Below are 16,011 nucleotides of genomic sequence, written 5' to 3' on the forward strand. Positions count from 1 at the left end.
TCAGTCTTTTTATCTGTTTTTGTATCTTTAGAAGGCACAGAAAAGAGAAAGTCATACAGTATGTGTTCATGTCTCACGTAAAGATTGTGGATGATGGTCAAAATGCCGAAAACATGTTGGTCATTCGCATTCAAAATTAGAGAAGCTCAAATTAGTGGTATTTCACCTGTAAATTTCATAGAGTATAACATTTTAAGTTCTGCCTGAAATGTATATGAAATATCCCTAACTTCCTTTGAGTAGTATATAATAACAACTCATGATAAAAGAACAAGGAGTAACACAAGCAAACCATCTGTTTTTTATTTTTCTGGAACAGTTATCTTGTTTGTGGTTAGGTAATCATCTTACCAGACAATCACACATGTCTAAGTTTGAATTTATGACAGCTGAATGCTACTGTCAGCTTTTGTTGCAACTCCCTGAGGCACTGTGGTGGATATCAGGCGCGTGTACAGTATGTGTGTACTGTCTTTATTGTGCAATCCTGTAAGTGTTGCTGTTGGCAAAGAAAACAAACAATGGCCACTGCAGCATGGACAGTCTTTCATTTTCATCAGGTTTGTGTAATCATTGCCTGCTGAGTTTTTGTTTTATACATCTGGCTGCAGATGCGGTTCTCTGTATTGCATTTCGGACAGTTTTACTACTTAACATTAATATGATTGAGGGTCATGAAACACCAATGTCAAGTATACTTGCTTTCTCAGAAATCAACAGTGTGCACTCAACTTGAGTCTTACATGGCATCATCCTATGTTCAATGATGTAAGTGTGGCTTCCTGTTCCTGAATAGTAACTAAACTAATGTCTATGGATAAACTCGCCATTTGGAGGTATTTTCCTACAGTGTGTTGCAGACGTGAAATTCTTGTCCCGGCTAACCATCTCTTTTGGTCCTGAATCGTCACTATTCAGGAACAGGAAGAGGTTAATTTAACTGAGAAAATAAGACCTATTAATTAACTTCTCGTTATCTGATAGTACGATGGATTGTTTTTTCGTGTGGTAATTTCCTTGGTATATGCCGGTTTGTCTTCATGTTAACTGCCGGCTGTCTGCTACTGTTCCTGGATAGTGATTTCATTGGGAATCTAATGTCTATGGCTAAATTAACATCTCATTGTCCGATATCAATAGTGTTGTGTTGGAGTAATTTTCCTAGTATTAGTCTCAGAATTGGAATTCCCGTTCCTGCTGACTCTCTGATGCTGTTCCTGATTAGTGATTTGATCAGGGAAAATTGCCTATTGTTTAACTTCAAGGTTTTTCCACAATCATAATAAATAGTAATCATATATAATAATCTATATAATAATACATAAACAATAATAAATACAAATAAACATAACATAACAAGTTCAAGACTCTTCTTCCTTGTATTTTGCTAACATCAACTGCTTGAATCGTTTCTTGAAATCACTCATCTTGGTGCATTGTTTGAGTGCCTTACTCAATCTGTTCCATCATTTTATTCCACATCCTTAAATGCTGTGGGTTTTTAGTGTTCTCGTGTATAAGTGTTTTAAGTTTCGTTTATCCCTGAGATCATATTTCTCCTCTCTTGTAGAAAAGTATTGTATCACAGGTTATTGTTTGCTTTATGGATAATTTTAGCTGTTTGAAAATGTACTTAATCAGCAAATTTTTAATAATTGTGATTTTAGAAATAAAGGATTTGAATGTTCTCCATATGCGGCATTATGGATTATCCTAACTGATGTTTTTTTGCAGGACATTTAGCGAGTGAAGATTGCTTTTATCGTTATTACCCCATATCTCCACACAATAAGTTAAATATGGTCATACCAGAGAGCAGTAAAGAGTATGGAGTGATTTTTTCAAGGACAAATTTTACTTTATTCAATATTGAAGTGTTTCTCACCACCTTATGTTGTATATTTTTATGTGCGAATTCCACCAAATTTTTTCATCAATTAGGATCCCCCCCCCCAAATTTTGTTCCGTTCACCCTTTCAATGTCGACACCATCAATATGTATTTGCGCGTGCGTGTCCTTTCTGCTATTACCAAACAGCATTATTTTAGTTTTACTTAGCTTCAAGGATAATCTATTTTTATCAAACCATCTTTTTAGTATGGCCATTTCATCTGTGACTTTTTTAATTAACTCTTGTGTGCTTTCTTCAGAACAAAAAGCAGTAGTATCATCCTCAAATAATACTAACGTTAAGTCTTTCATCACTTTACATTATCATTAATATACAAGTTGAACAGTTTGGTGTCACGAGATCTCGCAGGATTAAAAAGTGATGAGGTTTCCCATTTGGAGAAAAGATGTCTCGTGAGAGCAGGGCAGCCAGAAGCCAATCCGACTGTAAACTATGGCATCGCTATGACTGATATTGCATGTAATATGGAAGGGGCAGTGTGTGAGGCATTATTGGAAGTACACATGCACTTTACACACACTTTAAACCCTGCAATCCAACTTACCATGGTGCTCCCAGCATCAGCGAGTGACATGTGGATGTTTTTTCGAGTGGAGCAGCTGCGGCACCTCGTTAATATCCAAGTAGATGCTGTAGTAATTCTGCATTTGATCAAAGTTACTTAATATATATCACATAAAAACACAAAGATGTTCAGGTATGTCTGCACCCTTAATCACCGTTACCATTAATTACCATCAACATTGATAATGGCAGAATGGGGTCTGCTCGGAGCAGGTGTCCAACTACAGTGCACCATGGCAGCCACAGCAGGTGGCTCCTCTGCTCTATACTCTCTGTTCTCCTGACCTCCGGGGCGGCACCGGGGCTGCCCAAAGTATGTGTCCAACATGTGGGTGCACCGTGGTGACCATAACTCCCCTTCAGGAAGTGTTTTTTGAGCCATGCATTTATTTGGTAATTAAATACAAGCGGTCAACAAAGGTAAAGGATCCGCCGCGCAGGATCTCCGCCGCTGATTGTGCAATACCGGTCTGAAAGCTCTAATACCTCCACAGTGCAACATGACAGAGACAGGCAGAGTGGACACACTCCTCCTTCGCCTGTCACCACCTTGCCTTGCTGGCAAAACACGCATTGTGTGTCCAGGTGTGGCGCAGGGGCCCTCTGTGTGCGACGTGGCTCATTGCAGAAATAAAATAAGAAAATGCCTGTGAGAAAATACATTTCACAAATGCCAATTCAACTTTAAAGAGTGAAATATGACATATTAAAGGAAATATAGCATTATTATGATATATTATTAATATTATTATTATATATTATCATATCAGTGGTTTATTTGGTCTAAAAAAATATAGACAATAATATCGTTTAGCATCAATTTGTGGGACAATAAACATTTCAAAACACACCTGCATGGTTTTGTGACTCGGTTAAATAAAAAAGTTTGTCTAGTCAAATTTTTTCATTATGCTTTACTTTAAAATTAATACAAAAATCTCATTCTCGCAGACCCGATCTCGTGCATAGTCTCATCTCATGAGTCGGGTGTCTCGTCCCTAGCAGAAAGAGAAGTGCAACTTTTGTCAGCAGCTTTTTACACACGACGCGACAACAACCAACATCATTGGATAATCACTGAACATCATTACATATAATGTATATATTGATATACATACAGTGAATTTTAAGGCAAGAAATCCGCCTGCTGACTGAGAGTTTTGGCAAGTTGTTGTTTTTCGAGCCACGTGTGCCGACAGCGACCGTGTTCCGGTTTTGTTCATCTTGCTTTCAGTGTCACAATAAATGAATGTACTGTTGTTGCACACCTACCGTGTTTATTTATGAGTGTTTTAGCCATTTCCTTTGAGGTGGAAAAAGAAATGAGATCTGTTTATTTGTCGGGATCGCCATTAGCGACTATTAGTTGACTATGGACAAAATGTAATTGTTAGTTGAAGACATCCCTAGTAATTGGTTACCAAGAAAAGTAATTGTTGCATTACTTTTTCAAAAAAAGCTGTCATAAATATGTCATAGATTTTGGATTTAGATTTGTAGTGGTGTATGCCGTTGAGAGATATTTCATGAGATTAGGCTTTGGGCTGCGGTCCTGACTTGTAGTTCTCTTCCAGAACGCTAAGGGGCGGTGCTTTCCCAAGAGTGAGCAACCACACCTTGTTGACTAGCTATTTAGCCTCCTGTGTTGTAGTAATGAACAATGGCGACTGAAGCGGCATCCAGATGGTGGATAAATCTATCAGTGCATTTTGCTGTCGGTAACGTTAACTGCATCGTAACATTTCAAATAATAATTCATTTGATTACCCGTAACTGGAAAACAACGGCATTAGGTATGCTGTTCTTTTTAACGCTGTTACTCCCAGCACTGGAAGGTAGAAAACCTTTTATTTACAGTGGTTAACTTCTTATTACACTTTTGTGAGAATTAAGGATGTTCAAAAAATAGCCTTGAAACGCCCCTTTTCAGGGACGGCGACGAGTCCTTGCTCCCGCCACGTACTAAAAAATGCTATTTTTAAGAATGTACCATTCACTTAAAAAAAACGAACAACGTAGAACATAATTACACACAATAAAGAACAGATTTAAGCAAGGTTGATAAATCTGACCCTTTAAGGAAGAGTGCTATATTGTTTTCATTTTTACGTTGTGTTATGTTGTTTTTACATTATCTGCAGTTAACTTCTTTTTACACTTGTATGACAGTTAGGAATGTTAAAGATGCTACTGAAAACATTGCCTGTACGGTGGAACCTCGGTTAATGTCATGAATTTGTTCCAGAAGGTCCCACTCGATCCGAAATAAAGCAATTCCAATTAATGTGTACTGGACACCCAATGATATTAACAGAACATTCAAATATAGTTTTACAGTTATAGTTTTACATGCAGAAAACAATTTTAAATGCATATAAATGTCGACTCAATGAACATTTAACATAATTTTTACCATGATTGAAGACTTGATTGTCGACAAAGAGGGCTACGAGGCACGAGCGACGAGCGACGAGCAGAGAGCCACATGGACACCACCTTTGTGTTTTGCTATGAGTTATTTCTTGAATTCAGTAGTGTTTCTCACATGGCACTTGCAGCTTTCTTTGACTCCATTATGGGTTATTTTGCAGCTGTGATCAATACGAAAAGCAAATACTTGTGGCTTAACTGTGTTAGTTAGCAGAGAATTACAGAGTCAACCTCTGATGATGTAATAGACATGATGTAATGACAGAACTGGGGGACAGTGACTTCCAGTTCTGGTTTCCATGCTAACAAGGACATTTTGTGATAAAGAAATACATCACAAACACTGTTGGACTCATGTAGTGTATTAATAACACAAGAGGCACGCCACATTGTATGCTAACTGGGAAATGTACGAGAACCAAGACAATTTTTGACGAAAAATACACTAACTGGATCATACGCTAACCAAGGTTCCTCTGTATTGTTTTTATGACCACAGTAGCTTGACTCAGGTACAGACTATTTCTATTTCATATGGGAAAAAATGTTGCAAACGGCAAACAAATCCGACTTCAAGCACAGGAATGACATATTTCTTTACCCTGTCCATCCGTATTTACCCTTTATGTGACTTTCATAAATGATTACGACAGTGTTTGGGAATATCATATCAATATTCAGAGTTCCTTTTTATTATATAGTACCACCAGCCAAACATTTTGAGACAATTTTGCAAGCTATTGAGAATGAGAAAGTGTATCCAAACAGTTGACTGAAATTTTTTTCAACTTTCTTTGTCAGCATTACATTATGACAGAAGCACAAGTTGAAGTTCCTTTGTGATCAGTATGTTATGCCTCCTTTGTTAACCTATGTGACGTTTGCCTGGGCTTGACTGCTAATCTACAAATCAATATAAAAAAGTGCAGAAAAAACAATGACGCCAACGGACTCTTCCTCTTGAGCTTGTTGTCACACACGAAGCCTCACACAGACAATTTCGCTCATCACACAGCTTCAAGTTTAATGGTATGGTAATTTGACTTCTTTTTGGCGGTGGCACAAAGCAGTGGAGTTGACAGAAGGTAATCCCCGCCATGTGAGGCCTCGGCCCCACTTTGGAGGCGGGGTGTGATTCATTCAGACCTGTGGCTGGCTGCTATAAAAAGAGGGTGAAGTTGCAAGTCACCCAACTTCCAAGCAGCACATTGGGGCGGCACATGATGAACACCATGAAGGCCATCAAGAATGCTCTGGTGTGTCTGGTGCTCCTGCCCCGCTTCCTCCTGGCTGCACTCGTGTTCTGGCTCCTCGACTTTTTGTGCATCAGGAAGAGGTTTTTCCTCAGGATGAAGGAGCGGGAGGAGGAGAGCGACGCCATGGACCCTCCTCTGTGCATATCAGACTCCAACCGCTTCTTCACGTTGGAGTCCCTCAAGGCGGTGTGGCACGGCCACAAGCTGGACCTCCTCAAGGCGGCGCACCTCGGCCGCGGGGCGCCCAACACGGAGGTAGTCCGTCTGGAGGACGAGCGGCGCGGGCGCATCCTGGACTACGCCCGGGAGAGCAGACCGCTCATCCTCAACTTTGGCAGCTGCACTTGACCCCCCTTCATGGCGCGCCTCAAGGCTTTCCAGGGACTGGTGCGGGAGAACGCGGACATCGCCGACTCGATGGTGGTGTACATCGAGGAAGCGCACCCGTCGGACGGCTGGGTGAGCACCGATGCGCCTTACCAGATCCCCAAGCACCGCTGCCTAAAGGACCGGCTCAGCGCGGCGCAGCTGATGCGCTTGGAGGCGCCCGGGTGTCTGGTGGTGGTCGACGGCATGGAGAACCCCTGCAACGCCGCCTACGGGGCTTACTTCGACAGACTTTATGTCCTGCAGGAGGGCAAAATAGTTTACCAGGGGGGCAGGGGACCCGAGGGGTACCGGATCTCGGAGCTCAGAGACTGGCTGGACCGCTACCGAGAGAGGCAAGCCAGTAGTCTAGTTATTCATGTGTAGAACCATGTAGAGCTGCTATTAGAAGACACCTACACAAATGCTGCATATTTGGGGTATTATAACTCTACTTACTGTAGATCCTACTTGTATTTGAATATGATGTGTCAGCCTTTTTTTTTTATTATACCTGCAAAAAAGGTTAGTTTGTGTACATTGTCTTTATCATGTAATGTTGGACAAGTGGACATCACATAGCTCCTCATTATTGTTGTGAAGTTCGGTTCTGAAACGGACCACGTCCGGAGAACCGGTACTGATGTAATGTGATACTGAGGATCATCAAATGCTGCGCTCTTGTCCATGTCACTGCGCCCCACTCTTTGTTTTGGGACATATGGTGTGTATACAATAAAATGTCATCATCTACCTCTACAATGGCTCATTTATTTGTTTGTGTGCACCTGTTTTCTTTCCCGTGTCATTTCCCCTCCAATTTGCCTTTCTTTTGATTTTTTAAAGGCATTTTGTCCTCTCATAAGGCAAAACAGGCCTCTGCATGCATTCCTGTGGACTTATTCTTCTTTTGTGGTTCAGTCTTTGAAGCTGTTGTGGAGACAGACAAAGTGACGTAAATGTGAAAATAGAGTCCAGAACTTCTGACAACACAATTACATTTTAAAAAAATTAATAATTGAATATGATTACCATTTTCCTGTGTGAAAGTCACTCAAGATTGTGTTCCCTGCAGCAAAGTGAGGTTGTCCAGAAAAGCACAATATTAAAAAAAATAAAAATAAATGTTTTTATTTATAGATAAATATAAAAATAAACTAAAATTTGTATATATATTTTAATAATAAAATACATAAAAAAACAGTAATGTCTTTTAGTGCCCCAAAAATAATTGTAAAACTATCATTCATTATTATCAATAGGTTAATTTAAAAAAAAGTTTATTAAAAAAACCAAATTACATTAAATACATAAATAAATGAATACATGTCTTTGGATGTCTTGAAAGGAGCTCATTTATTATTATTGATACATATTTCAAAATATAAATTATTTTAACAGTAAGTTGTCATTTTTTTAAGTTTCCATAAATCACTAATATTACATATTTAAAATAATTAAAAAAAACGAGTATATATTTTTACATTAATGTATAACATAAATCAAATTACAACAAATAAATGGAATTATTTATTATAAATGTATTTGTAATTGTGACATACGTTTTTAAAAATAAGCATTTTACTTCTAAATGAAACAATCTTAATTTTACACATTTTAAGTAATATTTCAGTCATAATAAATACCCGGGTAGCGGTGTACAACTGCACTGCATCACAGTTCCGCGTTCCTAATATTTTGGCCCTCTCAAGAAGTTAAATGAGGTAACACGGCTGCAGTACCGTTCTGCACCGCTGCAAAGCACAGGAATACATGTGAAATGAGTACCATCAAAACTGAGCCTGGTGTATTTTGTACGCGTCACGTGCCTAATGAAGTGTCCGGTGAGTGTATACTATCTGTAGTAAAGAAGCTCAAGTTCGCCACCACTGCCACCTCCTCCTAAGCCCTTGCTCTCACAACTAAATGAGGATAATCACACATGATCCTATTATTGTGAGTGATATATCTACACAAATGTTTTCTCGGCTTAGTGCACCGATCCCCCACCTCCAGCAGCACCAGTAATGTCTGTATTGCTGCCTTAAATACGATACAAGCTGAAAATCACCATGCTAATCAGCATGCTGTGTGTTTTATGTCTTTTGCACGTGTCGTTTTCACCGCCTGAAGTCGCTTGTGGTTTGACGCAATTTGACATGCGTCAGGGCCTGTTTTGTTTGATTGTTTTGTGTTTGCATCCACTTTGGAGTTGTATTATTTAGTCATTTGGGGGCCCAAAGCAAACCCAGTCATTGGGGCCCACCACATCCTTGTACTGCATTGACAGAGGTTTTATTCTGTTTTGTTTATTATTATTTATTTTAAAACGATTTGAAATATGAATGTTTATCCTCTACCAACAAGTGTGAATATGAGAAAATTCCTGAGCTAGATAAAGTCCTTAAAGTCCTCCTGGATTTTAATCCTCCTAACAAGTGAATCATCTCAACACGTTACTGTAATTGAACTGAAAAGAACATGAAGCAACATTTGATATCGTTTACCACTTCAATACTCACATCTTTGTGATGAAACGCGTCACTCTCAGCTTCATCTCTAGAACTGCTGCCTTCTCCGCAGCTGACGCTGACAGCAGTGCTGCTGCCGTCGTCGTGCGTCCACGTTTGTTGTGACTGTGAAAAAGTTGACACCTTTGGTAGTTTTGATAAAACCTTTTTGTTTTCCTCTCACCTTCTCCTCTTGACTGCTCCACTGCGGTAACGCCACTTCATTTTTCTCCAAACCGCACCAACAAGTTTGTTTTGCTGCCATCTTTTCTGAATCAATCTGCACCACGTGGGATAGTCCGTTGCATGATGAGGGAGGGGGGAGCGGTGGAAGCGATGGTGATAGATTACGCATTTTGATGTAGTTTTAAGCACGTGAATTGAGACTGTATTGACGATATTGATGCTAATATGTACTTCAAATCAAAGAAGAAAATCAATAATCAGTTTTTATGAGATAGTTGGTAGCTACTAACTAATCACCTGACTTGATAGCTAGAGAACTAACTCTACTAAGTAATAAATAAACCCCAAAACAGGCAAATGCTACCTCCCTAAAACTAACTTTCATGGAAAACAATGTCGTTTTTGTGTAATCCTGCTCACCATCCATCCTAATCCAGTCACCTAACTAGAGCGCTAACTATTAAACGACAAATCGACAAACAGGCATTCTAACTCCAAAAAAACTCACTTTTTGTTAACTTACTAGCTTTCATGGAAAACAACGTCATATTTTTGTAAACCTGGTGACTTACTAACTAATTAGCCATCTAAGCAGTTAACGAGAGACCCAACTAACTATTAAACAAGAAACAGTCATCCTACCTTTGTTTGTGCTACCCACCTAACTAATTCCCAACTAGATATCCTGCTAACTAAAAGTGGGATCTTTTGTCTTGGTGTAGTGTCATCAATGTATAAACTAGCTAACAACCCAGAGCCGCCCCTCCCTTCACACAGAACATGTGCTGTGACTATGGCTCCACAATCCATGGTGGGCCCCATTTTGCGCAAAGGGGGCACATTCGAAGCAAAAGCCTATTATTAGAAGGGCCGTCACAAGATCTCGTGAAATTAAAACGTGAGATTTCTCGTTCGGGAGAAAACTGCCTTGTGTGCACGAGGCCTGGGACGATAACAAATGAATCAATTAATCACACAATAAATGGAAATGAACTTGGTAATTTTGCCGGCCTCAATACATTGCCTATCGTGGTTCACCTTTCGCGGATTCACTGTTTCATGGAGTTTTTTTTAGTGCTTCTTTTTTTTATTACAGTGTACAGTATGGTCGCTGTTACAGGCCGAGCCTGGCCCTTTAATAAGCATTGCATTGTGGGAAGTTGAGTGTCTATCGCTTCCCTCTCTCTCATCTGTCAGCACCGCCCATTCTTTTCTGCGCCCTCAATCCATCAATCAATCTCCCTCGCGCCGTCCTGCCATGTCTCCTGTGTCATCGCGAGTTTGCTTGCTAGCTAGCTTGTAAATGAATCTTCAGTTCATCTGCAGCAATATATTTGAACAAGGATACAAAAATGCTACAGTAGAGCGGAATGGCGCCAGGACGAAAAGCCACGGTCACAGGAGAGTGTTTAAACAAGAAAGAAATATGAGAAAATGTCTGAGAAAAGTGTATAAAGTGTATAGCAAGGGGTTTTACAGCCTGAAAACATATATAATCATTGTAAAACAAAAATGAAGTTGGCTACTTTGCGAATTTCACTTATTGCAGGCTACTTTCGGAACCTATCCCCCGCGATAAACGAGGTAACACTGTATACATCCGTGTAGACTCAATCTCATGTATCGTCTCGTCTCGTGACTCTCCTAATTATTAGTAAAACATATGTATATTGAAGCAAATATTATGTACATTTTGCCTGAATTAAGCTTTTTTTAAGCATAAAAATGGCTAAGTGAACTAAAACCAAATATAAGGCATTCAGAAGACACATTCCAAGATGCTGTGAAGGATATGTAGCAGAGGTGGGAGAAAGTCACTGTTTTGCAAGTCTCAAGTCATGAAGCCCAAGTCTCACGTTAAGTCTCAAGTAAAACCGTGCAAGTCCAAGTTAAGTCTTAAGTCAAGACGAGTCGAGTCAAGCCAAGTCACGTCCCAAGATATAGGCTTGAAATTTTGGTGTCCTTACAAGTCATAAGCACTGTTTAGTGTTTGCCAAATAAAATGCCGTGTTAACAATGTAACAATCTAGTCAATTTGACAAATGCTTTGTCACTTAGTGCTAACTAAAGAGTGCTAATTTCACCTAATTAACTTTGTGTGTGTGCGCGCATGTGCATGTGGATAACTTTCAGTTCAGTCTATTTTCAATTTGTTTCAAGTCCCGAGTCATTGATCTTTGATGATATTGCCAAGTCGAGTTCAAAGTCATCAAAATTATGACTTCAGTCTGACTCGAATCCAAGTCACGTGACTTGAGTCCACACCTCTGACATGTAGTATTCTGAACTGGTCACTAGGTGGCAGTAATGTTACTGTAATGTTTGGTGAGACACACAAGCACCAGACTTGATCGCCGGAACAACAAGCTTTTATTGCATGTTTCAATTATCTCACAACAGGCACAATGATCCCAACTAAAAATCCGGAAAAAAAACACAAGCTACTGTTGCAGTTGCAACCCATCACTTCCTGTCTGCCCGCCACTAAGCTCCTCTAGCGAACACATTTATAGTAACGCACACAAGCACTGATCTTATTTATGTATTAAATGGCTTATTTACTCTTATTATGTCTACTGTATTGGGTAATACGAATATAAAGGTGACTATAGGGGTGTTACTTCATGTCTTGAGGGCTCTAATAATGTCAAAAAACTTATTTAGATCGTAAACAGGTTTTCTACGTTCTAACTTTGAAAATATTTTTACAATAAGGAATGCTACTTTGTCTATATTCACTTGTGACGGTCGGGAACCAATTAACCGCGATAACGAAGGAATTACTGTCTTGTATTTGCTGTAATACTGCAAAGTAAGTAACGAACAGGGAGCAAGCATTGCCGCTCGCCTTTGTACACTCCAAGAAATCCATAGTGCTGTTTATGCGTAATCCTACTAGCTACCTAAGTGACTATAGCGACATGATTTGCTGGCTGTACAGGAAATTTGCTTAGTTTCTTGCTAACTAAGTAACTAAGAGAAGGCTGTGCGTACGAAGTGTTTGTGTGATGGGTCGCCATGCAGTGGTTGTACAGTGAGCTCATGTGGAAGCTATTAAACTTGCTGAGCGTGGGGTACCCACCTCCGATGAAAGTGAACTGTATCTAATGTGCGCCCCTGAAAGGAAATTCCGCCTTAACGTCTTCCAGTCTGGATTCTTTCCATGTGCACGTTTTGGGTCACGGATGAAGCGCCTCATCAATCACAAAGAGAGGTCAAAGGTTAACATTTGCTTCTCTGTTTTGTTCTTTTACAGCCCTGGGAAGGAGATGATTGGCCTTGCTGGCAGTTTTTTGGCTTCTTCAAATGAAAGTGAGGGCCCCTCTCTCCCCCCAGGGGTCATAACAGTACCAATGAAAGTCGAGTAGCGGGGACACTGGGCCCCAGCCAACAAAAAGGTCTCTGTGTTGTGCAGCTGGAACATGTTAACATTTTAACCATCCCCTCCCTCGTATGGCATTGAAAAACATGCTTTAAGTATGAATGAATCCTAATTACGCATGCAAACTGAAGTACATGTCGTCAGGGGCAGACTTACCATTAGGCACACACAGGCCACTGCATGGGGCCGCAAGATTTCCAGGGGCCCCCAAACATCCTAAAAACTGATTACTGATTTTTTTTTCATTTACATCTTACAGTTTTAGTCTTAATACATGCGCTTAAAGGTACATCAAAATGCATAATCTATCATGAGCGCTTTGGCTGCTCCCCCTCCGTTCTCATGCAATGGACTATTCCATGATACTGCACATATGCAGACTGATTCCCCAACACGGGAGCAAAACAAACTTGTTTGCACGGTTCGGAGAAAACTGATGCGAAGTTACCCCAGCGGAGTGAGGAAGAGTAGAAGGCGAGAGGGATGTTTAAAAAAATCAAAACTACCAAAGGTAGACAGCCAGAGGCTCTTGACAGCAGACCGCCGAGAAGAATGTCGCGGTTTTAGGGATGAAGCTGTGAGTGACACTTCAAATGTTAAAAGCATTGAAATGATTCACTTGTTAGGTAATAATAATTCCCAATGAGGATCTTAAGGACTTTGTCTGGCTCATATTCACACTCGTTAGTAGATGATAAACATTCATATTTGAAATTGTTTTTTTTGTGTGTAGGGAAGCGGGGGGAATAAACATGGCAACGTAAGTAGCAAGTTAAGCTGACAGATAACTGTAACAGATTTCAAAAGCATGAAAAAAGTGGCCGAAATTACATCCTTACCTTTAAAATTTAAATTAAAAAACATTAAAATCCAAATGAATGAAAAATCTCTGTCAGTGTATGACAAGGATGTCGAGGGACTCAATAGCTGGGTTTGCCTTTGGCCCCCAAATGACTAAATAGGCCCCTGCATGTCATGTTTTCAGACGTAATGGCGATACGGACTGTATAGAAATCTAGACGTGCCGCCCCCCAGACGTGCTATGATAACAAACAGTCCACCCCATGCCGCACTATATATAGTTATGTTGACGTCGCCTCCAAACAGGTTCTCAGTCTTCTGTCAACACCCACCACTGGAATCCATATTCCCTGATCTATCGATACATTTGTGAAACTCCCTCATAGGTGCACCTATTACGGATAACTTCAGGTTTTACTACCACTTCCTCTACTTGTTTGCCATTGTAGATGTTGTAAATATTTAGTTTTTAGATTAGTTTGATATTTTATTATTTAATTTATAATATTTTGCTAATGTCTATTTAGTGTGTGTGTGTGTGTCTGCCTCAAACCCAAACCACAATCCTTACCCTGACTCTAACCCTAACCCTAACCCTAACCCTAACCCTGACCCTAACCCTAACCCTAACCCTAACCCTAACCCTAACTGGAAACCTAACTCGAGCATGGACTCTAATCCTAACCCTACCTTCACCCAAATCTAAACCCTAACTCAAACCCAAATTCTACCCTAGTCCTAAACCCTAACCCCAAATCTAACCTTCACCTTAACTCAAACTCAAACCCAAACTCAAATCCTAACCCAAACCCTAACCCTACTCTTACCAAAACATAACCTAACCCTCACCCTAACTCTAATGGAAACCCTGATTAAAGCCTTAGCCCTGCCATTTGCTTAACCTGCCCAGATAGTGTCGCCCCCTGCTGGTCGATATCAACAATGTAGGTTTAGGCACTTCAAAGTGGGGCTTCAGGGAAATTATGTAACCGCCAGAGCTCTGTCTCCAATTGAGCGACACCTTGTGGTTATAATTTAGATGACACTGCATTTTGTAGAAAGATGAGAATATTCCATACACATTTTTCCCCTCCGTAAATGCTTTGCGTTTACTATTACATGACTTTTATCTTGCATGCTCTTTAGTCTGTAAAGTGTTACACGATACAGACTATGATGTCTGACATACGTACAGTATGGCTTCAAACATATTTGGTGCAGTAATAGATTTTGGCCGCTAGATGGAAACAAACACTACAACTTGATCATCAATGAGTCAGGCAGCCATCGTGAGGAAAGCATTGTGCAGATAGGTAGGTAGGTGATGTTACTGAGAATATTTTATCTATTTGCTGGACTAAATCTGATCGGAAGTTGCTAATCTTGTCGAATTCTGCTAACTGAATAGCCCCCGAGATAAAGTGATGTGATAAAATCGTGCTAATCAGTTAGGAAAAGAAAGTCTGAAATCACCTATTTGTTTTAATCTTTTTATGTTGTCCACTGTATTAAATACGAAGAAAGCCAATAAAAATATTGTTGGACTGCAATTGTACTGTAGGGCTCAAGCAAATGCAGACAAGAACCTCATAGTTGCCATAAAAGCATAACGTTGATAAAGCACCGTAATAAAGTGGCTGGTGTTTAATAATTCAACAACTGATGAAACATAATAAATCTGTATATATTTTGGCTAAATATTACTTTTATATCACCAATGGGTTTAAAAAAACTCCCCTTATTATCCCAAATATTTAAACTTAAACACAAATCTGCATTATATTAGCTGATTGCTTATTTGTTATTATTTATTTTAATACTAGGAATGAGTCCATCCATCCATCTTCTATGCTGCTTGTCCACACTAGGAATTTGTGGGGTTTTTTTTATTTTATTTGCACATACTGTATATTGTGTTTATATGTATTTCATTTTTATGATATTATTTAATTAGATACATAGAATAATAGTAGAATACCATGAAATATAATAAAAAAAAAAAATATATATATATATCCAATAACATTTTAGGTTAATTGGCGACTCTAAATTGTCCATAGGTATGAATGTGAGTGTGAATGGTTGTTTGTCTATATGTGACCTGCCATTGGCTGGCGACCAGTCCAGGGCGTACCCCGCCTGTCGCCCGAAGTCAGCTGGGATAGGCTCCAGCATGCCCCCACAACCCTAAAAGAGGAGAAGCGGTATAGAAAATGGATGGATGGATGGTATTCTACTATTATTTGTTTGTTTTTGTTTTTTTGCACATATGCTGTTTGCTCTTGGAGGTGTGTGTAATAAGTCAATACCTGAACCTGTCACTTAGCTACAAAAAGGGGGGTGGATGCCACAAAAAAAGAAAACGTAACCTGTCACCTGCTAAGAAATGAATATTTTTCACACGCTATGCTGCATGTGTGACTGTATCAGAAATGAAATACAGCATCAGCATATTTACAATCCATAAATCAGTTTTTCCTGCATCAGGAAGAGCGCCTGAAGACTTACTGCTTTTATACAACCCTGATTTTACAGCTCGGCAAATACGGACAGAATCTTAGATAAACGTCAAATGTGGCTCAGACTGATGAATAACGGGAGGA

The 16,011-nt window shown here is 39.7% G+C and overlaps 1 protein-coding gene across 1 annotated transcript; it reads left to right on the plus strand.

The window, feature by feature from the left end:
- The first annotated feature begins 6,120 nt into the window (after positions 1 to 6,120).
- dio3a (iodothyronine deiodinase 3a) lies at positions 6,121 to 7,325 on the plus strand. Its single transcript, XM_054796712.1, has one exon. The coding sequence runs from the start codon at positions 6,128 to 6,130 to the stop codon at positions 6,914 to 6,916; it is 789 nt and encodes a 262-aa protein (XP_054652687.1). The 5' UTR covers positions 6,121 to 6,127; the 3' UTR covers positions 6,917 to 7,325.
- The last annotated feature ends 8,686 nt before the right edge of the window (positions 7,326 to 16,011 follow it).

This window comes from Dunckerocampus dactyliophorus, chromosome 13, assembly GCF_027744805.1.
Source record: "Dunckerocampus dactyliophorus isolate RoL2022-P2 chromosome 13, RoL_Ddac_1.1, whole genome shotgun sequence".
Lineage (NCBI taxonomy): Eukaryota > Metazoa > Chordata > Actinopteri > Syngnathiformes > Syngnathidae > Dunckerocampus > Dunckerocampus dactyliophorus.